This window comes from Rattus norvegicus, chromosome 1 (genome assembly GCF_021556685.1).
Source record: "Rattus norvegicus strain SHRSP/BbbUtx chromosome 1, alternate assembly SHRSP_T2T, whole genome shotgun sequence".
NCBI lineage: Eukaryota > Metazoa > Chordata > Mammalia > Rodentia > Muridae > Rattus > Rattus norvegicus.
Window position 1 is genome coordinate 270,446,552 of NC_141534.1, and position 15,443 is coordinate 270,461,994.

A 15,443-nucleotide genomic window follows, 5' to 3' on the forward strand; every position below is an offset into this window, starting at 1 on the left:
TTTTTAGTAGGTGGCCAGTTCCAGAGAGAGGGCTCTAATAGGGTAATAAAGAATTCATTTCTTTTCCTTGATCCATTTAAAATTTTTATCAACTAAGAAGTAAATGTCTTGGTTATAAACATTTCGAGTTGGGGGAGGCAAATTGGTAAAAACAGAAATATATTGTATTAGAGAGAAATGGTATGTTAATTGTTATATGATCGTTAAATACTTGATGATTGAAAAAATGCCATAAGACATTTAATTCAGGAAAATCACCAGGTAACAGGTAAAGCAGTGAGGACTCAGGGGAGCTACAGAACTACGTAGAGCAACCTTGAACAGTGAGGCTGGGTCAAGAAAGCCACCGACCAAGATGAGGTAGAGCCACCTCGTAGATGCCTCTAGAGCCTGACTCCTCAGCACCGTGAACGCAGAATGGGTAAAGGGTGGTTTCACTGGTATTAAAACAAAGGGAAGTGTGCTGAACTTTCTTAGGCGGGGACATCCTTGTTCCCTGGACTGCTCTTGACTCTCAAGTGGACTTTTGCTCTGTGTTCTTCAATCCATACAGCTTTCCTCTCTGTCTCCATCAGCACAGGGAAGGTTACCTGGCACATGAAGGAGCCTGTGTCAACCAATGAGTGGCGTTTAGGATTCACTTTGGGTCAGCAGTAGCTTGCCAGTGCCGATGGTTGTCTGTCTGTCTGATTCAGGGAATCAGATAGGAGGTCAATAAAGGGTCATATTGAGAGAGATTTAACAACACACCAGAAGGCCAGCAGTTCAAAGAGAATTCTACACTCAAAGATAAATTGGGATAGCAATTTTAAAAGTTAAAAATTTTAAGTGCCAATATGAAGATCTGATTTTATTTTTAAGAAATTTCACACCTCACACCAGTGCTAACTGGGGAATACTGGTTTTAATCATTTGTATCAGAGAAACCTGGGGCTGCAAGTTAGAGCTAGCAACAGAAGCATAAATTTAAAAGCAAAATAAAATCCACTGTGTCACCTTGTCTTGAAAAGTATCCAAATTAGTGTGGATTGTGAGAAGTGTTCTATCACGTTCTAAGTAAGTCTGACCACACTTCTGTGGTGTGAGTGCTCTTTGTATGTCAAGACAGACCTTCAAAACCAACACCGAGAACTTCCACTAGAAACAGAGTAAGCCCCCTTGAGGGCAACACCACATGCCTGGCTCTCTTCCCAGAGCAGAGAGTATTTCACAGATTTCTGTTGCATAAATAATGAATGAAAAGTGTTACAATGGTCCATCTGTTTGAGTTGAAGGTGTGAGAAATTGTTCAAGTACTTACTGTGTACTTGAAGAATTTTTTGCAAATTAAGTTTGAAGTATCTTTATTAATTTTAATGTCCCAAAAAGATCACAAGGGAAAAATAGGCATTTATTGTTAACTGTCATGTCGGAAACCAACAGTATTGTGTGAGGAGACTTGCTAAGAAGTAGTAATTCTGGACCCTTATCAATGGCTGATTTGATGCCCAATGACCATCTGCCATAGAAGGCAGAGTGGTTTCACCACGCTGTAATATTGGACAAGTTAACTTCTAGAATTCCTTTAACTTTAAAAATGAACTATTGCCACGAGTCTGGTGTGACCACTGCCTCTATATATATCTGATTCGTGCATTGAAATGTGTTCCAAATACTTTAAAGAAGGCAGTTTACACCAGGTGAAATAATCTGTTCCCTATCAAACTATCCTTCATGTTTAAAATTAAGACAACAAAACTTAGTTGCTTTTAAAAAGTAAGTCATGGTTCCTTTCACAAAACTGTGTTCATGTATCACTACAGTAAGTCAGTGAACATCCTTGGTATTTCCCAGTAGAGACACTTTAAATGATAATTTGCACATGACTTGATAAAGAAACATTTTAACATTTTTAAAGTTTTCTAATATTGAATTTAAAACTACTCCATTCATTAATAACAAAATAATACAGTTCCTTTAAAAGAACAAATATTTAGCATATTGATTATGAGGAAATTGTCATTATTTGGATCATTTATCTGTCTTTGATGATCTAAGCAGCTCTCACAGAACTATGATACTATAATCACAGACAGCCATGGTGCGGGTCTGAGTACCAGATGCTAGCCATGGAGATCTGTGGGGCAGTCAAAGAGTTGTACTCTCCAAAGAGGAGGGAGCATTGTGTCAAGGTAGGCTGCCAGGTCTCTCCAGCAGCCAGTCCTTAGAGGGCAGCTTGGAGCCAAGGTCAGGGCCACTGAGTGGGAAGTGACTGCAGACTGCAGTAGGCTTGAACAGTTTCCAGCAAGAAAGAGAATTCTCTTCCCCAAGAGGTCACAGCTCTATAAGACAGACACTCCTAGAGCCCTTTGATGAAACAAGTCTTGTGCTTTATTCCTTGTGGATAAGGTCTTATATACATTTTGGGGTGGGTTGGTGCCTAGATGCAGATTCTTTCTTTTGGTTTGGTCAGAGATGTTAGGGATGCCTCATCTGTATTTGGAAGGACTTCAAGTGCTGTCTCTAAGTGACTGACTGTCACAGTCCTCTCCACGGAGTGTCTCGGCCACGTGTTCCAGGACAGGAACCAGGTCCGGAGTGGTTGAAGCTCTCAGATAGGAGAATTCACTGGGGTTTCTGAATCAGCTCAACCTTCCCAGTTTCTGTCCAGAGGCGACACAGTTCCACTTGCTCCCCAAGGCACCATAGTAATCCAATGGGCAGACAGACTGCCTGTGCACTTCAGGATAAAGCTGGCTGCACTGTGCTGTGTTAGGATTTCTTAACCGAGAGAATGAATAATCTTCAGCACTGAGAGTTAACTCCCACAGTGGAGAGTCCCAGAAAGGAGGGACCTTGTCTTACAGATTATGTCTTGTGGGGAGAGGGTGACTGGAGGCCTGGTGGAAGCCTTCTTCTCCTCAGAAGGGTTCAGGCCTCAGTTACTGGGACAGAGTCCCTGTATGGCTTGTACTGTGGGCAACACTTGTCTCCTCCACTCTGCAAGGTTGACTGTGTCGTGTGGCACACCTCCTGGGTTTCTCCCACTTTGTACATGCTTACGCAGGGAAGTGCTGTGTCTGACCCTTTTTCCCTTTCGAGTTCAGGTTTCAAAAGTCACATTTTTCCAGGCTCTCATTTGTGCCTTTGCGGAGTCATACGCATTACACATCCATTCTGAGGACGCAGCTTTTAAATGACCTTTTCCGCGATCGTCCCTCTGCTCATTTTGATTTGCTCAGATAAATTACAACCACCTGGCCTTTTGTGTTAAAGAAAGCTGCATACAAAACTGACCTTTTGCTACTTACCAGGAGAAGGAAATTCATTGTCTTTGAGATTAACGGCTGTTACTGTTTCCTTCTGATACATTTTGTTACTTTATTTTGAGGATCGTACACATATTTCTTGCCCCTTTTGGTTTCACCTGCTTCTTATTCTGTAGGATTGGACTTTCTGAGTAATAGAAAGGCAACCTTTGTCTTAAAAGACAATGAATCTGTTTCGTTTTGCTCCTGCTCCTGAGAATTTAAAGACATTATCTTGTTTCCTCTTCACCTTGGTTATGGTCCAAGCAGGACACTCTTTGCCTTCCAGGTTCTGAAGACTTCCCATTTCTTGCATCTGAAGCTCAAACTTGCCTGGCCAGCTCCACGCTTGCTGCTAATAATGAAATGTCCTTTTCTGGTTTCCTTTATTGTATTAGCCCAGTATTCCATTTGCTCCTCTGTGTTTCATGGCTTCAGTGTCAATGTATCACACTGCATGGCTATTTCTGGACCGCAGTGGGCGTGGCCGTTGCGCTGTTCAGGCCTCCTACCACCATGGGAGGGGCGGGGCTTGCGGGAGATAGTGCTGTGAATGACGCTGGAGTTTTACTGCATAGGGACTTAGAACTTCACGTTTGTGTGATTAACACACTTTTAATCACTAAACTTGCGTGCTTGTGTGCTGTGGTGAGGACATGTGTGCATGTCAGGTCTTTTGTATTAGGCTCCTGTTTTCTTTCTATCTGGAACTATCTCACCACTTTCTATTTGCCTGTTTTCGATCACAATAATCGATCACATTTTGGTTTTATAAGATAAGTTGAGTAGGCACAACTTGTATAGGACATCAAATATGATTTTAAGTATCAACAATTTTTAAAGTCGGAAGTAGGCATTTTGTTTTTTCTTTACAAAAAAATTCCATCTCTCAGTACTTTTTCTTGTACTTCCCACTGATCCCAGAATGCTTTTCTGAGGCAATGCCGACTTATTAGCTCTTCTCAAAGCGTCATCCTTCTGTGAAAACTCTTTTATCCTAGAATGAGATCATCCTTGGCAATTTTGCCAGTGATACCACCTATGTCGGCAAAGAGAGGACTTTAAATCCACATTTTAAGTTTGAACTTGCATAAAGTAACCATCACAAGATGTTTATAGGCTTCTTAGAATGCCTGAGAACCTGGGTTCAGCCTTCAGCCCCGAGAGCTAGAAATGACATGAAGGGTTAGGGGTGAGATGTTAGGAAAGAGGTAGAGAGTATGTGGGGGGAGGGGGGTGTCTGAGAGAGGTGAGGGTGTGAGGGAAGAGGTGAGGGTGTGAGGGAAGAGGTGAGGATGGAGGGAAGAGGTGGGGGGTGTGAGGGAAGAGGTGAGGATGTGAGGGAAGAGGTGGGGATGTGAGGGAGGAGGTGGGGGTGTGAGGGAAGAGGTGAGGGTGTGAGGGAAGAGGTGAGGGTGTGAGGGAAGAGGTGAGGATGTGAGGGAAGAGGTGGGGGATGTGAGGGAAGAGGTGGGGGTGTGAGGGAGGAGGTGGGGGAGTGAGGGAGGAGGTGGGGGTGTGAGGGAGGAGGTGAGGATGTGAGGGAGGAGGTGGGGGTGTGAGGGAGGAGGGTGGGGGTGTGAGGGAGGAGGTGGGGGAGTGAGGAAGGAGGAGGGGGTGTGAGGGAGGAGGTGGGGGAGTGAGGGAGGAGGTGAGGATGTGAGGGAGGAGGTGGGGGTGTGAGGGAGGAGGTGGGGGTGTGAGGGAAGAAGTGGGGGTGTGAGGGAAGAGGGGGGTGTGAGGGAGGAGGTGGGGGTGTGAGGGAGGAGGAGGGGGTGTGAGGGAGGAGGTGGGGATGTGAGGGAGGTGGTGAGGATGTGAGGGAGGAGGTGGGGGTGTGAGGGAGGAGGTGGGGGTGTGAGGGAGGAGGTGAGGGTGTGAGGGAGGAGGTGAGGGTGTGAGGGAGGAGGTGGGGGTGTGAGGGAAGAGGTGAGGATGTGAGGGAAGAGGTGAGGATGTGAGGGAAGAGGTGGGGGTGTGAGGGAGGAGGTGGGGGTGTGAGGGAGGAGGTGGGGGTGTGAGGGAGGAGGTGGGGGAGTGAGGGAAGAGGTGGGGGTGTGAGGGAGGAGGTGGGGGAGTGAGGGAAGAGGTGGGGGTGTGAGGGAAGAGGTGAGGATGTGAGGGAGGAGGTGGGGGATGTGAGGAAGGAGGAGGGGGCAGTGGGTGGAAGGGAGAGGTGACTGCAAGGCTGCTGTGTGTTGCATGCAGGTGTTCTTTCATTTATTGAGATCCATAGGAAGGCTTTGTGGCTAGCTTTGGAGCACTTAAGTAATTCCTACACAGGAAGCAGAGGGCCATCTGCTGCTGCCCTGACTCCACCTTCCACAGGTGCCCAGGAAAAACTCTACTATTCTTTCTTTGCTAGTGTAGGGAAAGTTGATGAATAATAAAGAATCACCTCCTACATCAACTCTGGGAACAGCAACTGGTACTTAATAGATCGTGCATGATACGTTTAATTAATGAATCGCTAAAGGAAAAAGTTTTGTCAAGTAAGCCTAAATGTAGATGCATTCGTCATCTAAGAAGAGAAGAGGAAGGAACAAAACTGTGCTCTAATCTTTTCAGTATTGTCCTTACAATGCCAAGTGAGGGAGAGTGTTGTCTGCCCCACTCCCTAGTGAGATCTGAGAAGGAAGCAGGAGTTGAGACTTGCCATCTTGTTACTCAGAGGTGACGTGCAGCTTTCTTTTGTCTTTGATGGACAAAGTAAACAAGCCCAGAATAAAAGCATACACAGGACACCATCTGCACAGGACGCCATCTGCAATCAGAGCGTTACACGGGAGATTAGCCTCAGTCTTGAGGAAAGGACCGATTACTTACGTTGACGGATGCTTCTCACTCCGGCTTTCTTTGTCAATGAAATCTGTACACACGCAGTAAAGGAAAAGTGGAAACTGGCTGTGCTAGAACCTGTCAGATGACAAAACTCCTGGCTCTTTCGAAGCCTATTCTTTTCTCGTCTACTTTGAAGAATAGTAAGAGATATCTGCAAATGGCTTGTATAGAGCCAGCGGTGACCTCTGGAGATGCTGGTTAACTTCATCTGCGAGTCTGAGAGCGTCTGGAGTCTCAGCAAGGCACCATAGCCATGACTGTGAAGGACCCCAGAACGAATGAAAAGGAGAAGGGGCTCGCTGAGCCCAGGCATCCTCTGCTTCTTGAGTAGGGATGCAGCATGACCCACTTTCCAGAGCTTATGCTGCTCTTACAACCCCACCACCCTGTCATAACAGCAACAGGAAAGAAACTTAAATAGCATTGTTGTTAATTCCAACTAAATGATCAGTGCTGTCTAAACTGTAACAAAAACTTGCACTGACCTTTTTTACCTTTATTTGGCATCTTAAGGTTTTTTTTCCATTTTTTTCTTTAATTGAGAGTAGATTATTTTCTCACACAATTCCTTCTAATTACAGTTTTGCCTCTCTCTACTCCTCCATACCCTCCCAGTTCCTCTCCTTCTCTATTGCTTATTAGAAAAGAGCAGGGTCTAAGAGATGACAGCCAAACAAGACAAAATATAAGGTAAAGCAAAACCGTCTCATGGGAGCTGGACGTGGCTGCTTAACAGAAGGAAAAGAGCCTCAGGAGGAGGCACAAGAGTCAGAGACCCACACTCGGATCCTCTGAAATTCTAAACTGAAAGCTGTGACATACACAGAGGTCCTGGTGCAGACCGCTGTAGGCCCTGTGCTTGCTGCATCCGTCTCTGTGAGGTCCTAGGAGCCTTGTTAAGTTGGTTCAGAGGACCTGTTCTCCTGCTGTACTCCATCCCCTGACTCTTTCAATCTTTCTTCCTTTTCTTCTGTGTGGTTTCCTGAGCTCTGAGGGGAGGAATTTGATGGATATATCCCATTTAGAACTGTGTGTTTCAAGGTCAATCTCTCTCTCTCTCTCTCTCTCTCTCTCTCTCTCTCTCTCTCTCTCTCTAATATCTGGCAGTGACTCTCTGCATCTGTTTCTATCTGCTGCTCAGGTGAAGTCTCTCTGATGATAACTGATCTATAAGTAAGCAGAGTATCATTAGGAACCGTTTTATTGTTTTTGTTTTTTAAAATCAGTGGTGTTTGGTTTTACCCTAGGTCTCTGGGTCATCTGGTCTCTGGTTCTTGATTACCTAAGCAGTGATTGTTTTGGATTCCCTCTTGTGGCCTGGGCCTTAAGTCAAATCAAACACTGACTGGCTGCTCCCACAGGTTCTGTGCCACCTTCGCCCTAGCATTTTATGCAGAGAGGACAGGTTTTATGGCTGGGTTGGTGTCCATATATCTCTTTCAGTAACTTGCACAGTACTTTCCTGTATCTAAGAGATTAGAAAATAAGGATGAGGACTCCATGTAGGCACCGTCTTGGCTTCTCCCTGTTCAATGAGTTGTGTGGGTGTTGTCTCCAGCAATGAGGCCTCACTGTCACTTTGTAGAGAGCACCCTTTTGTCTTAGCAACAGCCTAGGTTGGTTGGGGATTTCCATGGGGCCCCATTGACCAACAACTCAATTGAATGCAACCTAGTTCCCCCCCACACACTAGAAGCCTTGTTTGGTGATAAGAGATGGCCATGTGCCATTCCCCCCATTATTAGAAGAACTCATTACGATCACCTCCATATAGTTTACTAGGTTTACATTCCATTCCTTGAAGTCCCGTATTCTGTCCCTTATCCCCATCCCTCCTCCCCATCTGATCATCCTGTTTCAGTTTTCATCCGCCCCCAGTCCATTGGTAAAATCTATTCTGTTTCCCCGTCTCAGGGAGATCCATGAGTCCTCTTAAGTTTGAAGCTTGAATTATAGTGCATTTACTTTGTGCTGTGACCTCCTTTCACACTGCTGAAGGTGCTCCCATAACATGTCTGTGTGTGTGCATGTCTACGCTAGCTGACATAGTTACTATCATTTTAGTTTGTTGTATTTGGGTAGTAGATTTAGAAGCAAACATTCCTTATTCTTTCTCGTCTTTCCTTAGTCTCATAGCAAGCTCCTGGTAGTAAAGGAGGCACACCCTATTGTCTTAGTTAGGGTTTTACTGCTGTGATCAGACACCATGACCAAGGCAACTCTTATAAAGGACAACATTTAATTGGGGCTGGCTTACAGGTTCAGAGGTTCAGTCCATTTTCTTCAAGGTGGGAACATGGCAGCATCCAGGCAGGAATTGTGCAGGAGGAGCCAAGAGTTCTACATCTTCATCTGAAGGCTGCTAGCAGAATACTGACTTCCAGGGAGCTAGGAAGAGAGTCTTAAAGCCCACACCGACTCTGACACACCTACCACAACAGAGCCACACGTTCTAATAGTGCCACTTCCTAGGCAGAACATATACAAACATCACACCTGTGCTGCTGTGTCTGAGGAATTGCTTGGAAAATCTATACTCCACTTATTGCCAGGAGAGGACAGGACTTTTTTAATCAAATAATAAAGATTGAGTTAATTTTTATACTGTAGGGAGAGTTTTATATATAGTTTTAGTAAAGTTAATGGAGTTGGGCAACTGCTAGACATTTTTTTTTTCAAAAACTATATCAATAATAAGCACATCGCGTAGTTTGAAGACTGTTGAAGCACAGAACAGAGTAATTCAGACAGGCTGGCTGACGGTTGTCTGCCAGGACAGCCTTGTGAGCATGAGCATCAGAGTGTAGACAACTAACTTCAGACTGGAAACGCACAAGCAGAGAGATGCTTGGGCCAGCATGGAGTCTGAGCCTTGGGCCCTGCACACCGAGTGCTAGAGCATGGTGGACCACCCTTGTCCCCAGTTCAGTGGAACCGAATGACAGTGTCACTGTCTGTCTGTCAGGGTAACACCTAGAGGACAGAATCACTGCCTTACTTTGCTGTATCCACGGTGAATATGTGCACACCAATATCCAGCACCATCTCACAGACTGTGTTTAGTGAATTAGACTGAGTACAGATGCTTTGTTCATCAGAACTGGCAAAGGCTAGACCAATATAAAATCTTTTTTTATTACTTCCTTATTTTCTCAGAAATCTTAGCGATATTAATACATCATGATGACTTGTTCCTCCCCTTATCTCTGTGCTGTTGCAGGTAAGTAGATGAGGGGCAACGTGAAACTTCATGAGGATTTGAAATTCAGCCTTCAGGACTTCTCATTCAAAGCAAACAATTCATATATGCACCATACTGTCAAAGGATTCATCATAACTCTAAATAATTAATCATAATTACAATCATTTTATTATAACTCATCCTTACCCACATTTGTAGGAAGCAAATTTAGATGTTTTACATTATTTTAAAATTCATTGTCAATTTAAAAATGAAATCGAATACTAACTGTTTTGGGAAATGGGAATTAGCTAAAAGTAGATTTTTGCCTTGAATATGACTCTAGTGCAGTGAGACAATTAGTGCCACGCAGAGATAATGAGTAGTCAGGTGACTGTGCTCCAGGTGTGACTGACCCCATCTGCCACCCCAGTACACTTGGAGGTTGTGGCGGGCGATGGCTGAGCTTTGGCTACAGGTAAATCTCTGGCCAGCCTGGCTTCAGAGTAGAAATTCTTTCTCAAAACAAACACGTAAGCGAGGGAAGGAGCGGCAGATGGGACGTCATCATTTATTTCTGAATCGCGGTAGACTGGAAGGACTGTGGGAGGTGTCTTGGGAGCCTGAACTCGACAGAGAGAGGTAGGAGCTGTGAGGAGAGTTGGGGGCAAAGTCAGCTACAGCTCTGTTTCTTACGTTGTGTCTTCTTAAATATAATATTCTACATTTTACTGTGGTCACTTGCCCTGCAATGCTTGGAAGTCTTATGTTGTGTCTTCTTAAATATAATATTCTACATTTTACTATGGCCATGCGCCCTGCAATGCTTGAAAGGCAGCTAATAGGAACTTGGGGAATGGCCCAGCGTTTGAACTCGTAGTGTTAAGTAGAATTACCTACCCACATATATATCTGATAGAGTCAGTTGTCACGTTTAGGTCTGGATTTTCATATTAATTTTTAATTCATGGTGTACTTCGTAGCAAATATTCAATGCTAAAAGAGTTACTTTGGACAAAGCAGTGAGCCAAAGACACATATTTAATTTTTAAATGTTCTTATCAGCAACATTTGTAGCGCCATGGTTATCATCACTATGATGTGATGGGTTTGTTCTGTGGTTTTATTGTTCTGCACTGAATAATTGGCAGTAGCAGATCACGGATAGAGCAGACACATCTGCCGTGAGTATTCCTATAGATGTGCAAATGCTAAGCTGCCACACAAACCCAGATTCACAGAAAATAAGTTATGAAATGTCTTAAGAAAGTATTTTATATTTTCTCTTGGTTTTCTGGTTGGGCTTTATCATTCTTAGTTCCAAATGGCAGAGAGCCGTTCCAAGTCTAGTTCAATAACGACATTTCCAACTGTCTCATCATGCAACATTTGGTAAAAGGGAGACTAGAAGAGCCAAATGTGTCACCCGTGCTGGGGAACATGGGCTGCAGTAATTAGTGTGTCGTCTTCAAATAGGAAATTAGTGCTTCAGAGCAATGACTGCACCCTCCCAACTGTCTCCAAGCTCGCGGGCGGGGCCAGCCAGACTGTGGGCTGAGCTGTTCATGGCTATCCTCTTCTGTTCCCAGCTCACAACCTGAAGATGACAGTCATTCTCATTGTATGCAGAGAAAGTGGTTTGAAAGACTAAATGATTTTGTCCTTGTCCAGTAGTATGAACCGGGAGGCTGCTCTGAGGGAGCTTTAGCACCCATCACCCAGGCTCCACAGATGAGGAACATCAAGAATTAATGAGGCATGACTCCTCCTACTGTTGCGGTCAAACAGCTAAGACTGGAGAGAGCTGCTGGGTAGAGCTCTTGGAGGGCTGCTATGCCAGGCTCCTGGATGCAAACACAGGATAACATCATTAGTAGTGTGAGGGATTAGTGCCTGCCCATGGGATGGGTCTCAAAATGGGCAGGTCACTGGTTGGCCATTCCTTCAGACTCTACTCCATTTTTGACCCTGCATTTCTTTTAGACAGGAGGCATTTGGGTCAAAAGTTTTGTAGGTGGGTTGGTGTCCCCATCCCTCCCCTGGGGGTTCTGTCTGACTACTGGAGGTGGTCTCTTCAGGTTGGGCATTTCAGCTAAGGTCACCTGCATTGACTCCAGGGAGCCTCCCAAATCCTGGGTCTCTGGGACTTCTTAGAGAATCCTTCTACTCCCTGTCCCCAGCAGCTGCATATTGCCATTCCTCCTGGCCCTCTGGAACTCTCTCCTGTCTCTCCCCATGCTTGATCCTGCCCCTCTATTCTCCTAACCCTGCCCTCACCCACCCAGGTCCCTCCCTCTCTCTGCCTCCCATGACTATTTTGTTCCGCATCTAAGTGGGGTTCAAGCATCCTCATTGGGGCCTCCCTTCTTGTTTAACTTCTTCGGGTTTGTGGAGTATATCATGGGCATTCTAAACTTTTTGGCTAAAGTAACTGACTGAGACAGATGCAGATACACACAGACAAACATTGGATGGAGGTCAGGGACACGTCTGGAAGTTGGGGGAGGATTTGAAGGCTCTCAAAGAGATGGCAACCCCACAGGAAGACCAACAGTGTCTACCTACCTGGACCCCTGGGAGCTGCCAGAGACTGAGCCACCAACCAAACACCGTACATGGGCTGATCTGAGGCCCCGGGCTTGTATGTGGCAGAGGGCTGCCATGTCTGACCTCAGTGCAAGAGGATGGGCCTAGTCCTTCAGAGACTTGATGCCCAAGGAGGGTGGATATAAGAGGGTCACCCTCTCAGAAGTGAAGTGAAGTGAAGTGAAGTGAAGTGAAGTGAAGCGAAGTTGAGGGGAGGAACTGTACGAGGAGGGTACTGGGAGGAGGGCAACATTTAGGATGTAAATTAGTTAATTAATGTAGGATCTGGGGAGAAACAGGCAGCAGAGCAGCATGAAAATGCAACGCCTGACGTCAGAGGCTGGGCTGCCATGTCAGTGCTTAGATGACCTTTTTCAAAACTTAAGTTGTTGGCACGCTTTGTGCATGCCCTTCTTCCTGACAAAATTGAGAACGTAAGGCATCCTGCTACTAAAAGGCAAGGCCGATGGTGAGAACCACAGATCGGTGGGGGAAGATCGTTGTGGTCATCTTCAGGTTCCTTTACAGCATCAGGCCAGAGCAGTGTGTGTCCTGAGAATGCAGGTTCCTGTCCCTGGTGTCACAGCAGAACCTCTCGCTGTTAGTCTCTTAACAAGACCTTCAGCCCCACTCTGTAGCCCAAGATAAATCCATTCGGTTCTTTAAAATCAATTAAACTGAAAGCCCACAGAGCAAATCTGAGTCTTAAGAAAGGCCTTTACAAATAAAATATGCAAAACTGAACACATGTCAGTGACAGATTTTCTTCCCGTGTTTGAGTGTTGGTGTCACAGAGATGCATTACACTTTGGGACACTCAGTCTCAACCAAAGATGTGCACTTGCAGTGCTTGTCTAAGCAATAACAATTTATGGGCATGAATATTTATTAATTATATTTTATAGACCCTTGAGGTCCAGCAATGGGTGGCTGAGAAAACAGCTCTCATTGTTAAAAATCTGTCACTGGAGGTATCATTTATAAGCCAAGGAGAGACAGACAAGCGGAAGACACTGTAACTCCTAGATGATTGTGTTTGAACAAAACCTTGAGTTGACATTTTCCTCAAGGCCTCGTTTGTATTGCTGTTGGAAGAATAGCTTGCCCAGCAGTGTTTTTGGTGTATGGGCAAGTTGTCTTCTGTAACGTTTCCAAGAGCATATGAACACACTCTGCCTTCCGCCCTTTGTAGGGCTTGCTTGGAAATGACACTGCGTTCACATGGCACACAGATGTTCCCAGCCCCTCTAAGGGGAGAGCTACAAGCCAAGCTCTATCTGTTGGCAGCCACACTTAACACAATGGTGGAACTTTATTAGAGTGATTGGTCTCTAGCTTCCATACCTTTATTTATTGTGAATTCATTGCTTAAGCAAAAGTGTAAGTTAATATTAAATTATCAATCCTTAGCAGGTTCTTCAGTCCGTATAATATCTTCAGGCAGATGCTTTCTCAATAATAAGAAAGCAAAGCCTTAGATTCCATTTATGTCCTATGCTAGACAATGGATTGCCTCTCTTTATTGTGTCCTTTCTCATCTGCAAAGGGTTTTATGAATGATGATGTATCACAGTCCTTCAGCCACTTATATTCAGAACCTGGAAGTTAATGTGTTCAACTAGGGCTGAGAATCTCAAAGATCTCCATAAATAATGAAGCCATTCACTGTGCTCCAGGATGCTGCCTTCCGCACTGATGGAATTTTCTCTTGTTTGAAAGAGTGTTTAATTGCGGTGTCCGTCCTCTTTAATATTTAATAATAATTTTATTAGCTGTATAGGATGAAAGGGACAAAATCTGTGGTATCTGGTGCTGGGCATCAATTTTTTTCTTATCATGACTTAATGAACATTATAATTACAGGGAAAGGCAGGAATATGAATTAGCTTGGCAGCTGTTTGGGACTTGCTAGCTTAGTGGGCAAACCCAGAAAAGGCACAAATACCCTTTGTTGGCGGCGTGGAGACCTTCACACAGATTACCCTGCGTTTCAGCAGTCATTCCTTACTTACAGCGATGGGCACAGGCTTTGGGGAAAGTTTTCAAGATGCTCGGTCAGAACTCCTGCTGGTTGCACAGCAGCAAACGGGACATTCACAACTTACAAAGCTTAGTCTTAGCAGGTGTAAACTCCCTGATCCCTTTGGGTGTATTTTGAAAACTTTCATTTCCATTCCTTAAACATTTTTGATAATATTTTCCTTTCTGTTAAGACAAACAAATACCTGGGTTATTTTGAGTGGGAGCCTGGCGGTAACTCCTGTCACCACAGCACGTTTTATTTAAGTAGCACCTTGCACCTGAGGTTTTCCAAGTGCTTTGGAGTACATTTTGTTAGGTAGGTCCGTGGATGGAGGTCAGGGGGGAAAGGTTATTTGTAACACTAAACATTTCCTGTGTCTGAGAAGTTGAACCAGGGCCTGGGGAGAAAGTAATTTTTGTCTTTAGGTCCTAGATGTATATGTCTAAGAAATAATTGCCAAATTTTCGATGCCATTTATTCGTTCAGAACTGAAACCAGATATTGTTACATTTAATGTGCTTTTAAGCCTATTTTAAAACAGATCATTTTTAACCCCCTCCAGCAACTGCTTCGAGAACGACAGCAGATGGCCAGCCGTCCCTTTGCTTCTGTTGATGTAGCCCTGGAAGTAGGAGCTGAACAGACAGACTTTCTGCGAGGGCCATTAGAGGTAGGAACAGTGGTGCTGAGGGGACCAGCGTGATTTGCATATTTATATTGCCTCTCTAATCTGCATCTGCTTTCGAAGCCACACAGAGTCTGATTATCTGGGGCTGACAAGAGTCAGCCACACATGCTAAGGTACTTTCAAGGCACATAGATTTAATGGTAAAGCACGAGCTACAAAGGCCACTGGAGAATCTATTAGCCCAGGCAAGAGTGACAGACTGCTCACCTGGCTTCCTCTGCCTGTCAGATAGGAGCCGAAGGAATTCAAGGTATAGTTCTGATGGGAGGAATCTGAACGCCATTCTCAGTCCCCAGAGGCTCTTGTGGCCGCTCACTTAACATTTCAGGTCCATGTTCGTTCCTTAAGTTTTACTGCAAAAGGCGTGTGGGGATGAGCTGAGGCTTAATCACATAGTTCAGCTTTTAGGCTTGCCTGTCAACTATACTGGGCATTTTGCGGTGAAAGTCGAAGAACTTGCTACTTTGTTGTATGTACAGAAATAGAGCAACAGGGTGGAAAGTGTGGCTGCATTTGAGTGTAATGCTGGAATCTCAGGTAAAGTGTCAAATCGGCCTCCCAAAGGAAAACTTCAGCCTGTGAGGGATGACTTTCCAAAGCTGTCCAAGGCCTTCAGATTTAACTGTATGGTTATCAGTTTACTCATGGTGTATGCAATATTAGACAGGAGCATAGGACACTCTAGAACTGACATTTTCAATCCTCTTTTTTTTAAAGAAATGCCACTATTTAACTAATAATGTGTTATCACTAGATTCTCCACTCCCAAGGAAAGTAAAGAATGCAAAAATAGAATAATCCTAAAATCTAGGTACAAATATATTTGGTTTTGTCTGT

At 44.7% G+C, this 15,443-nt stretch overlaps 1 protein-coding gene across 3 annotated transcripts in view; it reads left to right on the forward strand.

The window, feature by feature from the left end:
- Atrnl1 (attractin like 1) overlaps window positions 1-15,443 on the forward strand; it is a 543,698-nt gene that overhangs the window by 321,968 nt on the left and 206,287 nt on the right. For 2 of the 3 annotated variants that reach the window (NM_001431114.1, NM_001431115.1), the window contains 1 exon segment: window positions 14,481-14,588. The exons of the other annotated variant lie outside the window; for it this stretch is intronic. In NM_001431114.1, the coding sequence (NP_001418043.1) occupies window positions 14,481-14,588 (108 nt within the window). 3 annotated transcript variants of the gene reach the window in all.